The sequence below is a fragment of the Gopherus flavomarginatus genome, chromosome 8 (assembly GCF_025201925.1).
Source record: "Gopherus flavomarginatus isolate rGopFla2 chromosome 8, rGopFla2.mat.asm, whole genome shotgun sequence".
Classification (NCBI taxonomy): domain Eukaryota; kingdom Metazoa; phylum Chordata; order Testudines; family Testudinidae; genus Gopherus; species Gopherus flavomarginatus.
The window spans coordinates 7,031,272-7,043,725 of record NC_066624.1 but is presented as its reverse complement, the minus strand read 5'-3'; the positions used below and the strand labels follow the sequence as shown (position 1 = coordinate 7,043,725).

The window sequence follows — 12,454 nt, the reverse complement described above, 5'->3', positions numbered from 1 at the left end:
TACTGGCAAAATGTTCTGAAAAGGCTCATTGGCCATTGTGAGAATGCTTGTTACCCAAAACCTAGCACTGTGTGACACTTCAGATCAGCTGTATGTGCCAAACAGTGGAAAGTTCCTTAAAATTGTGGAGTTGATGGCTGAGTTTGATGCTGTACTCCAGGAGCATCTAAGAAGGGTCACCACCCAAGAAATGTACACACACCACTACCTAGGAAAAACAAAATGAGATCATACGGTTACTGGCAACAAAAGTCAAACAAAAGATTGTGGCAGATCTGAAAGTCAGCAAAATATTACTCTGTTATTCTGGACTGCACACCTGACATCAGCCATATGGAACAAATGACTTTAATGGTGCGTTTTGTATTCACAACGGAACTTAGTGAAAGTGTCCCCGCAATGGTGAGTTTGCAACAAAAACAGTATGCAGAATTCTGGGTTTTTGAGTACATAAGTGATGGCCTCTCCACTTTGTCGCCAGTAATGTGTTGGATGGAAACTTCTATTTTCATTGTCTTTGGGGAACATAAAGTTTTTCACTTGCTATGGCCCATGCGGTACAAGGAAGTTCCTCAACCTACTGCTCAAGTGGGTCCACAGTCCCAGATCATCTGGACCTCAGGAACTAAACTCAGCAGCAGCTGTTTCTTCCGCCTCCACCACACTCTTCTCTGAGCTACACTTCTCTTCAGGAATGTGCATGGTTACATCCATTTGAGATGGAGATATGGATGCTGCCAGGTCACCTGAACTCTGACTAACTGGGAGATCAGGCATCTCCTCACCACTCACATCCTCACGGGGGCCGGAAGGCTCACTGTGAACATTTGTGTCAGTGTATCTCAGGAGAGCTCCTTCCTGCTTAGATAGAAAAGCTGCTTTTGCTTTCTTTCTTTTTCTGAATGCTGCCCCAAGGGGCGTTTTCTTCTTTCACTCATGGCTGCTGTTCTGTGCCAGCTATAGTGGCTCTCAACACTCAGTTGAAGAGGACAAATAAGCAGGCTAGCAGGGCCTGAGTGAGGGAAGATATCAGCATCTTAAGGGCCGAACTGGCTCCTACTACTTCAGCTGACTGCCTGTTCTCCTCAAGTGGGTTCAGGGAAGCAGCAGGAAACAGGAAGCTCCCTGAGAAGCTGGTGTTAATCAGTCCAGGCTCCTGGGAGTGCTAGAGAGGTACATCAGAGGCTCCTCCTCCTCTCTCTCCCTGTAGCTCCTACTGGTTTCTGTTATTCCCTCTCCCCTTTTCTCCTGCCTGGCCGTTATGTTTCTTGTGCCCTCCTTCCTCCAGCACAGCACTCCACCATCTCCTGCCCCGCAGTCTGGCACCTGAGGCGGCCGCCTCAGTTTGCCTCATGGTAAGGGCCAGCCCTGGAAACTAAGGATGTTTCAGCAAATGAGTTGCTTCTACAAGTCGTTTCCCAGCCACCTTTAATTGATATCCCTTCCAAAACACACGGTCGCACCAAAATGTCACTGCAAGATGTGACACATCTTTCTTCCAAACTTTTTATCTGTATTTTCAGAGAATTTTATTAACTCTCTTGGTGAAATCCTGGCTCCATTGAAGTCACTGGCAAAGCTCTCAATGATTTCATAGGATTTCAACCTATATTTCCAGCTATAATATCTATGGGTGTGTAGGTCGAGTAGTGGAGACGTTATTGTGTCTGATCACAGGCAGCAAATCCATAATTATAAAAGTACTCTAAGGAGAAGACTGGATTGCTAACTGGAAACAGAGCCTTTCGTTCCTGTTCAAATCCAGCGTTGGACATTAGTTAATCTATTCAGTGGTTTTTATGAATGAGGTCATGGAACCGCTACATTATTTAATAAATGTGTGAGAAATGCACCATTGCTGTTAGCATGGAAAGCAGATCTGTTACCTATGTGTTAGGCTGTGGTGTTCATTGCACCAGAAATTGCTATTTTCAGAAGCTTACAGCTCATCTATAAAACAAGCGCTCCTGGCCTGACCACATCTCTTCCTAGATCTTTTGGGGGGTTTTCTGGCCATTATTTAAACAAAAATTTTGAAAGGAAATGTTTGGTTAGCGTTATATTTACTTGAAAATCCAGTTGTAAAGACATTGAAGCTTGGCATTTTGAAATGTGTATGGTGTTGCCTTAGAATTCTGAACCAGCTCCGTTTTTCACATTGAAATGTGGGAGCTGATTATTCATAAGCAGGTTTTGCCTTTGGGTGTTTTGGAGAAAGAGTTACTTTTGACTGTATCCCTTGTGTTGTGATGAGCGCTATGTGATTTCCATTTACAGTACAACCTTTGCTCTCTGAATGTAATGGAGAAGTTTAAATAATTTTGGAGACTCAGGAACATTTTCAATATAATTAGTAGTCATCAGAGGCTATAACCTTGTTCTGGATAATAGGGATTTTTGAATAATTACAGTTTAGATAACTGAGGCGCAACTCATTTTTATAATGGGGGATTGGTAAAAGCGAATTTCAAATTGTTCTCCTCTTTCAGGCCCCAACAGTAGATGTGAAGATGGTGTGGTTAAGTGAAATGAGAAAAATTTTGTTCAAGCAGCAGGAGCTTATAAAAGGTACATTTGAACCATTTCCTGATAGTGTTCACTACAGCAGAACCTTTCTGATGCTCACATTGCTAATCTGCAAACCCAGTCATTCTCAGCAGAGAAATAGCTGCTTCACTCCACTTTTCGCAAAAGATCAAATAGCTGACGACTCCTGTTACTGATACTTCATTACTTTTAAGAAAAATATTATAGTACATATACGAGCATAACGGGCAGTATTATTATAAGTAAAGGCAAATTACCCTTGTGGAAAATAAATCAGCATTATCCTTTTTTGATGTCAGCATCTTGATATTTTTAAATTTCATATTTGTTCTCTTAGGCAGCAAGGTACTTCAACACCTGCCTCATTTTAGGTACACGAGTAATCCCTTGACTTTAATGGATTTACTTGCATGCTTACAGCTGGTAATCCAACTAATCTGCAGTTATGAGTGCAAATTAATGAGGTTCTACTTTGCCTTAAAAAAACGTAGGGCACTGATTTGTGCAAAGAAGTCTGATGTTTGAAATAACACTTTGTTTTGAGTGGGTGATGGCTCTGAGTGACTTAACAAATGACATTAAACTAACACAATATTTGCAACCTACTCACAGTTGAGAAGAAACCATCCGGTTTGTTTACAGACCAGATCCAGCTTTCCCCTCAGCTGAGTGATGGGTAAGTCAGATGAGCTCGACAGATTTGGAAAAAAAAAATAATTATCAATGTTCTCTATTTAAAATACATCTGCAAATCCAGAGCCTTTTGGGCACTCTGGATGAGCTCTTCTCCCCCACTCTGGCCCCCTTATTGCCATACAAAAGGGCTGGAAAAGTGGAGAAGGGCCCTAAAAGCCCCATATCCAGCCAGAGAGGATTCCACTGGTGCAGCACAGTGGAAAACAGCCGTAAGGGACCTCCTTGCAAGCCCTGGCATAGGAATGCAGCTGGTGGCAGGAGGGGAGTGTTTGGGATGAAGCTACAGCATGCAGTGCTGCAGTGGTTCTGGGAAGTGTTGACCAAGCTGCCATAGCTTAGAAAGACACCCAGAGTGGCTTAAAGCCAGCCTCCCTCCCTTGAGCTGTGAATTCTGTGCTGTGCTTCTTAGAGGCACAGCACAGAATCTCACCCTCGGTTTAAAAGATCCACAGGAAGTCCATATTGATTGGTGCACAGAACTCCCATTAAAATAACAACTCTGAGTTTTGCATGCAGAAGGACATTTCCTATAATCTCAGCAGGTAGGGTGTAGATCTGAAGAAATCTACAGCTAATATGGTGCTTGCACTTGGAGAAGCAATTGCTTTAGCAGTGTTTGTCCCCCCCTCGCCCCTTCCCGAACCAATACGGACATCAAGATTATATGCCACTATAGTCACTGATGTATTCAAAAGCACCTTGTAGTACCTGCTTAGATCCTTGGCTTGCCAGACTGAACAAACTTCACCAATATTTGAAAATTAAAACAATGACATATTTCTTTTATACATTTCAGAAAGCAGCATAGAGCCTCCATAAGCTCAGAAGAAAATGATTCTGAGTGCACCAGTCCTATAATGTTGGATAGTATCAGCTCATCCCCACAGAACAAGCCAAACCAAAGTATGTACAAGTTTGCAAGATCTTTCTGAGTGCATAATATTACACTGCGGTGTGTTATATTCCAAACCAACAGCTGAAAAATATATCCGTTATTTAAACTAAGGCCCTAAGTAACATATTTTCTTGCAGGTTGGTCTAGAATGTCACAATCTGTGGAAATCTGTGAAGGGCTTGAGGACTGGTCCAGCAACAATTACCTTTCTAATTGCTCAGACACAGAAGAAGAAGATGGGAGCCAGTTGGTTAGTGATACATATAAAAATGCTTTATTTCAAGGGCACTAAATAGTGTATCTGAGGATATCCACTATAAGACTTATCTTTTTATTAAAATCTGTATTTGCTTATGCCTTTTGTGTATTGGTATATGCAGTGCTGTAGCCGGGGTGGGCCCAGGATATTAGAGAGACAAGGTGGGTGAGGTCATATCTTTTATCTGTTGTGACCTGAAGAAGAGCTCTGTGTAAACTTGAAAGCTTGTCTCTCTCACCAACAGAAGTTGCTCTATTAAAAGATGTGACCTCACCCACCTTCTCTCTGAATATTGGATAAATTTTGGTTAAGCTAGCTCTTGCAAATGCCCCCCTAAATGTTACATGTGCATATGAGTGGGATGTGGCCAACAAGAAAAAGGATTTCTGGGGAAAATGGACATGGTTGTGCAGAAAGCGATAAAGAATGAAAAGTCATAATTGGAGCTGACCTTAATGGTCACTGGGGAGAGACAGTAAATGCTTCCAAATGTACCATAGCAGCCATGGATTTGGACGCAAGAACAAGGAAGGGGAAACTAGCTTACAGTGCACCCAGACATGTGGTAGTCATTCATGCACTTTTCACTAAGAAGGAAGAACATTTGATTATCTATAAGAGTGAAAGGCTGAGGATGCAGATAAGTTACTTCCTGATAAGCCAAGCTGAGCTGAAGAACCTCAAAAACCTGTCAGGTCATCTTAAGGGAAAAACATTGCAGCTCAGCATAGACTTGCTAAGTTCTTGACTCTGGAAACATATCATACATGAGGAAAAAAATAGTCCAAAGCAGTACAGAAAACCAGAGGTGGAAGCTTTTTTTTTCCAAGCAGCATTTGGGTGGGAGGATTCAATCTGTCCTTTGCAATTTTTTTCCTATGAATATTTTTTGTTATTGTGTGAGTGCTAGTCAAGGGGAACAGAGCACCGCCTGAGATCAGGACCTCTAACTGCATCAATATCTAAAGCACATTCGAGCGCTCTCTACAACTTGCAGCACTAGTGCCATAAATGTTCACTTGATGTACAGAAAAAAAATAAGACATGGAAGTCACAACAGTACCAGAAGAAAAAGCATCATTTTTCTTCTAGCTACTAATTGGATTCAGGAAGAAGAAGAAAAGTAGTTCTCAGCACCACTTAATTTGATTTTAATAGGATGTTATCAGTTGCTGCATGTATTACAGTAATTGTCTTTTGTAGATAAAAATGTGTTTATAGAAGTGTTAAGAAAGCAGGTTGCATGTGAATACTTATCTCCAACATTGTTGCCTGATTGTTTCTTATTATACATAAGCCAAGAAGGGTACCACTTTCCCCACAGCAGCCAGGAATAAAGACTGCTAAAAAAATTAATTACACCATGTTGTGGAACAGAGTTCTTGTGAAGTAATTTTTATTTTTTTTAATGTTAGTCTCCAGGAAAATATAAAGCCCTAGCAGACTGCAAGAAAAGAGGCTCGGAGGACCTGCTGGTTAAAAACGGGGATGTAATTCAACTTCTGCATGAGGACGGGGAAGGACAATGGTAAGTATTTTAGATTTCTTTTACCTTACCTCCAGGAACCTACAAGGTAACTATGTATGCTCAATTCAATTTAACTCCGAATATATCTGGTGTATAGTTGTTAGTGTGTGTACTCCACTGGAAAGCTACAGAATTAGCACAGGTCTAAACTGCAATCATGGGGAACTATTGCGATTTGACTAGACATCTAGATTAGTGAAGCTGCCTGAGTAATTACCCAGGGTTCTGTGGGGCAGGGGGACTCACTGTTCTGATATCTGAGCTAGCTAGATTAGAGCGAGCTCGGCTATGTCTACCTGAGCTGCAGCCACACCCATTGAGTGCAAAACAGCCAGCCCCTTAGACTCCTCACAAACCGTGTATTCCATTCTTATTGAGCTGGAAACTGTGACTGGGTTTCTCTTCCCTTCCCAGCTTGAATGAATCACATTAAAATCAAACACTTTGCGAGAACGACCTTTTTAAACATCTGATGTTTCTGTTTGAAACCTTGGTTTATCTTTGTCTTCCCCCTGTCCTCTGCAGCTCAGCTATGGGTCTTGTTCCTTTTGGGGCAATTAATAATAGCACTTAGCAATTACAGGGCGTTTTTCTTCTTCAAATTGCTTTGCAAGTGTTAACTAATGAACAGCGACAGCATCATCTTTTGGCTTTATTTAAAGCAGTGGTTTTCAAAGACGGTTGAACGTGATGCCAATCACATCACTCCCTTGTGTACTGTTGGCTTTGAAACTGATCTGCCTTAAGCATGTCGGCCCAATGAGCCATTGGCTCGGGGAAACTTTGAGTTGGCTTGAAAGGTAAGGATTAACAGCTGGCTTTCTGCTTTCAGCTGGGAATACTGCCTAGGAAATTACTGTATCTGATGTCCTGATGTCAAACCGTTACTCATTAGCTCGGAGGGCATGGTGCCCTCTCGTAATTTGGCCTATGGTCTGGCTGCTCTTCCTTTTCAGGTTGATTTGTTACCTGGCTCTTGTCAGTCAGCCCTCAGAGTCCTCCCTTGAGTCCTGGTATGAAAGCAAGCTGCACCCTCATGCATCGTTTCCTATATTTTCATGGGGATGGAGATTGTGCTATTATGGGAAATCTGAATTGGAGGGGTGCAGTGACTAGCTTCTAAGTGTGCAGATGCAAATTGCTCATTCGAGAATTCCTGGCCAAATCTGCATTTGTTGTGTTGTAAGGGACATTAAATTGAATGTTAGGAACATCAATATACAAAGCATCAAATCAGGGTTTGGGGTTTTTTGTTTTTTTTTTGAGCAATCACCACTTCCCATGTGGTTTTAGCGACACCATGTCACGGAGTCTGGCTACTGTGAATGTACACTAGAGATGGAGTTACACACCCACGGGTGTGTATGTGATCATGGTGATTTCTAGTGGCTCACAGTGAGTTGTAACAGTGTGACAGCTAGTGGAGATTCTCCTTTATCTTCTGTGGGGATGGAGGTTGGGAGCAAAAGGTCTTGGCCTGTTTTAGGGATGGGGAATTAAGGCACAGAAAGATTAAGTCATTTGTCCGAGGTCACACAAGAAATCAGTAGCAGAGCCTGGAGTCGGTCCCTGATCTGTTGGGTCTCAGTCCAGTGCCTTAACCACAAGACTGAACCATGAGCTCCTGTTGTGACCATGGATCTGTTACAGCTGGATATATAGTATGAGACTTGAGGGGGAAAAACGGTAAAAATGCCAAGTATGCTGCGCTGCGCTGCTCAGGAACAATCATGACGTACAAGGCTAAATGAAAGAGTCTGAACAAAGGATGGGTGTAAGGCGTTCTCAAGTACTCATCCTGACTCTGACGCTCCATCCCTCTGTGGCCTTGGACAAGTTGCATAAGCTCTCTTACGTATCTCACAGGGGGATCGTGAGGAGGAATGAATGGAAAAACTGTTACCTATTGTTAGCACAGAATAGGTTTGATTTTATTGTGTAGTGAATTTCCAGACATGGTTGAGACCATCAAAACGCAGATCAGCTGATCAAGGTGCCATATTTTGACACATTATTAAATAAAGGATTTGACAGACATGGAAATATGAAGATCCAAATTTTCAAACACAGGTGCCTAATGCTTGTTGCCTCTATCCTATAAATGCTTATGTGCATGATTAGGCCTATTGAGTTCAATACCGATGGTGGGTGCTTTACTTTAGACACCCAAATCCTGATTCAGCAAAGTACTTTAAACACGTGCTTAAGTCCCATTGACTTGCTTTGCTGAATCAAGGCCACTGATTTGAATATATTGTCTGTAATGTCTGGAACTTTTCAAAATTAATAAAGAACATTGTGTGTAATAGGCCCTTTGCTGCTCTAAAGCTGCCCATGTTTTCCACTAATACATTTTATCATTCAAAGGTTGGTGAAAAACCTGAACAGAAGAAAAGAAGGCTGGATTCCGGTCAACAGTTTGCAGATAGTAATCGGCAACTGTAGGTTTCGGAATGCCAAAGTCGCAGGTATCATACGATAAACATATATGAAATATTTTCAGAACTGGAATCAGATTTTTATAAACCATGACTTGCATTTTATTTTGGGTATCAGATGTGACTATATAAAACTCAACAGAAAAAAACAGTTAATCGTATGAAAACAATTACTCCCGAAAGCTTACAAAAGTAGTACATATGAAGCTGCTGCTCTATTTTGTTGATATTTTGAGAATTTGTTGTGATTTTTAAGACGAAGGCACTCGTAAAATAATGCCAGATATTTAAAATGTAGATATTGCAAGAGCGCTTGGTACTGTATGATGGGCAAAGAGATGGAGTCTAGCCATTAAGGGATTTTGTCTACACGTTGCTGCAAGTTTGGTCCCCTGTGTGAATATAATATCACCTAGGCAAAATCATGTCAGTCTCTGAAAAGATATTCGTGCCTGATCCAAAATCCTTTGAAGGGAGTCTTTCCATTTACTTCACTGGACTTTGGACCAGCCCGTATACAACTTTGTTAGGCCTCACTATTTTATTCACCGCTGACTGCTGGCTTACTGGGTAAAGTTTATTGATAATAGACTGGGTTTCTGTGAAAGACTCCTAGATTCTAAAATGTATTTTTCCCCCATGATCATTCTTGGTATCCAGACCTAGAGGGGAGACAGATGATACAAGAAAACACCTTTACAATCACTTGTCATTCCTACACATTTTGTCTTACTGTCCAGGTATAACGTCGTCTTACCATGCTGCAGAGTTGGAAGTGTGTGACTGAGGGTTATAAGCAGAACTGCTTAAAAAAAAAAAAGAAGAAAATTTTTCACACAAATTTACCCAGGTCTTGTTTACTATTTTTCATAGAAAATTTAAAACGTGAAAGCTTTCGAACAGCTGTAAAAATATTAACAGCAAATTTCATTGAAAAGGTTGACCTTTTTTTATTGAAATTAAAAATGTTGATGAGTTTTGTCATAATTTCAACCTTTTCAGTTGGATGTAGTTGAGAATGTTGACATTTTCCAATTCCCCCCTCCCCCCTCCCAGAAACATCAGCGCTAAATATTATGGTACTTTTTCCCTTGTGTTAATTTGCTACATTACTTAGATTTCAGGTGTTCTAATTTTCACATCTGAGTTAGCTAGGGCTGGTTTAAAAATGACCTAGTTTTGTATTTATCAGATTTCATCATCATATATAGTGAATATTTACAACCAATGCATTCCGAGTGTATCAGAACTCTTGGTTAGCGGAGCTCAGTTCTCTGGGACTGTATTATGCATCAAAAAGATTCTCTGGGCTCCACAAGCCACAGATGCTGCTTGGAGCAGGATGGCTGTTGGCCAGGGCTTTATGCAGTGGCTATTTTTATAGAGGTTGTACTAATAGTCTCTAAAATCATAGAGAACTGCTGTTCTCAGCTCAAATAGAAAGTCACTTAAAGACTGAGGCCTGGTCTACACTACAGAGTTAGGTAGACGTAAGGCAGCTTACGTCAACCTATGAGAGGTATTACAGGGTCACACAAAAACTTTCCTCACTAAGATATGAAGACCATTTCTATGTGTGCTGGAAGGTCAGTAGATAATCCAAATTACTATTCCACAATGGACCATCAAATAACATATTCTCTGAAAATCTCATCGGAAGCTAATATGCCAAAGATCATGTAAATCCTGTGAATCTTGCATCCATCTCCTGGCATGTCATCTCCCGGCTTTCCAAATAAGAAAAAGGGGAAAATAAGAAAATTCTCTATTTTAATTATATGTAATAATAAGGTTTTTTAAAATAGTAATATGATTTTAAAGTTCTGTCCCTTTAAATAGCAGGAAACAGGGTAGAATTATATCGGATCCCAAATGCCAGTGTATTAACGGAAGTCTTTCCTATCAAATTCACATGCCCTTCTGTTGCTTAGGGACACCTACATTGTTGCAAGACCCAGAGGTAGGATTTTCAGAAGTGTCAAGTGAGTGAAAGTCAATGGGAACTGGGCTCCTAACTCCTCTAGATGCTTCTGAAAAATCCCACCCTGATCCAGAAATAGTCCCATATAGGTGGAGACCCTGCTGCCTATATGGAGCACCACTGAAGTGAACAGGAGCTGTGTGTTGCTGTAGGGGTCTATCTGAGTGGACCTTCTTGCTAGTTTAAGGGCCTGTGTGTGAAATAAATGTATCCAGTTGTCTCCCCAGAGGCTGCAGACATGATTTCCTTTTAACATACCCTGTTCTCACACCAGTGTAGCTCTACTGGGGTCTCTCTTGATTTACGCTGATGTTGGTGAAATCAGAACCAGGCCCTCCATGAGTAAGGAAGCATGGCTGCACCCCTGATGTGTTTGTATACATTCAAAGAAGAAAATAGACAAAGGATGGGAGATTGTCAATAGTCTTCCATGTAGGCCTAACTCAGCTTCCATTGAAGTCGGTGGTAACACTTCCATTGACTGCAGTGGAAGCAAAATTAGGTCAACCCTGCGTGCTTTTAAAGCATGCTTCCTCCCCCTCCAATACACAGGAAAAATATTTGATAGCTCAAAAATAATGTAAATAGACTATTTAAAAACAGATTTGTATGCTCAGTGAGCTTGCGTTTATAGATGTTTGATTATCAATGCATAATCTTAGACTAAAAAAGGAAATAACAAGTGACATGGGGATGTGATATAACAGATGAAGAGAGAAATTTCTTGGGTACCTGAGCATCGAGTATTTTATAGTGGAAACCACACACTCTGTAACCTGATGAACATATTTAGATGTTCACAAAAGCGAAGGGTGGAGAGTAGGTCTTCATCCTTGGAGCCATTAATTAGATGTGAACTCTTGTATCTTAGCAGCTTGGCATTTCGTTGGTGGTCTCAAACTGTGGATTTGGAACAAAAGTGTCCTGTACCAGTGTAACTATTCTGTTATAGCTGGTAAAAAGTCCCCCCTGTGGGCAAAGCCTTAGACATCTAGTTTCATTACCTTCTGTTTGGACCCAGAGACCAGGCAATGAGAGATTTTATACCAGTGATGCGTTAATGGTGCAATTTTTTGTTGGCATAACACTGTGCCAGCAAAATGAGAATCTGGGCAGAGTCCTCTCCAAAATCTAGACCCTAAAAATACTAAAGAGCAACAAGTTAAGAGACTTCTTTCTGCTGTTCAATCTCATGCTGCAATGAGCTCTGCCTGGGGGGGACCTCTATTTGTTTTAATGAGGATCTACAGCAGCTGTCCCTGAGAGCTCTTTGCAGGATCCAGGGCTATAGTTACTTTTACATTTGCTTAAATATTAACACCAAGTGGGTTCATGGTTTTGATTAGTGATATTGCCCTAATTACCTAATTAACCCCTTCAGTTCCCCCTGGGTGCATGATGCATCCAACAATGTGTGCTCTTGTACGACACTGAAGCTCTGGGACATTAATTTGTCCTCTTGTTCTACTGAAATCAGTAACACATAATGAACCATCATGGCCTATCTGTATGCATTCTTGGCTAGGTCCAGTGCTTACTGGAAGTCGGTGCGAGTCTTTCTGTTGACTTCAGTGGGCTTGGGTTAGACCCATGTGTGGCACGCGGGGGAATATTAGTGACAGCAGAACACTTGCTTTGAGAGAGTTCTGTACTTTGGTTTAAATGTTGACCTCTCGCAAGCTTACATGAGCATGTTTGCTAACGTTAGCAAGTATACTGTAAATAATTCAATTTAAAATCTCACCGTTCTGCAGATATAACGAGGCAGTTTGCACTAGTACGCACTTTAATGGCTTCAGTCACAAGCTTTGTAATTTATGCAAGCAGAATTATTTATGCAGGGTCTATTAAATCCCATGTTGGTTTTTTGCCTTCGAAGCAGAAAGCAGACCCCACTTTTTTACAAGTAGGTATTCTCATCGGCTTCATGCAGTAGATCTTTCGTTACTATGTAAAGAACATTTGAGTGTCACAGCAAAATAAATGCAGAGAAGATGCTATCAAACTGGTTGTGGTAGTCAATGAGTAGATTACTGAATGAAGTCAAATTCTGTGGGCCTTGCTTGGACAGGACTCCCACTTAAGCTAGCAGGAGTTTGCTTTCGGTGAA

General features: G+C 41.2%; 1 protein-coding gene across 3 annotated transcripts in view; it reads left to right on the top strand.

The window, feature by feature from the left end:
- The window catches only part of MCF2 (MCF.2 cell line derived transforming sequence), an 89,896-nt gene that overhangs the window by 75,487 nt on the left and 1,955 nt on the right, over positions 1-12,454 (top strand). For 2 of the 3 annotated variants that reach the window (XM_050964846.1, XM_050964850.1), the window contains 7 exons: positions 2,490-2,568; positions 3,160-3,223; positions 4,040-4,146; positions 4,276-4,388; positions 5,813-5,925; positions 8,293-8,393; positions 9,104-10,106. In XM_050964846.1, coding sequence (XP_050820803.1) covers positions 2,490-2,568; positions 3,160-3,223; positions 4,040-4,146; positions 4,276-4,388; positions 5,813-5,925; positions 8,293-8,393; positions 9,104-9,150 — 624 coding nt within the window. In that variant the 3' untranslated portion in view covers positions 9,151-10,106. Of the gene's footprint in view, positions 1-2,489; positions 2,569-3,159; positions 3,224-4,039; positions 4,147-4,275; positions 4,389-5,812; positions 5,926-8,292; positions 8,394-9,103; positions 10,107-12,454 lie in introns of those variants that run through there. The other variant, XM_050964849.1, reaches the window with a different exon arrangement.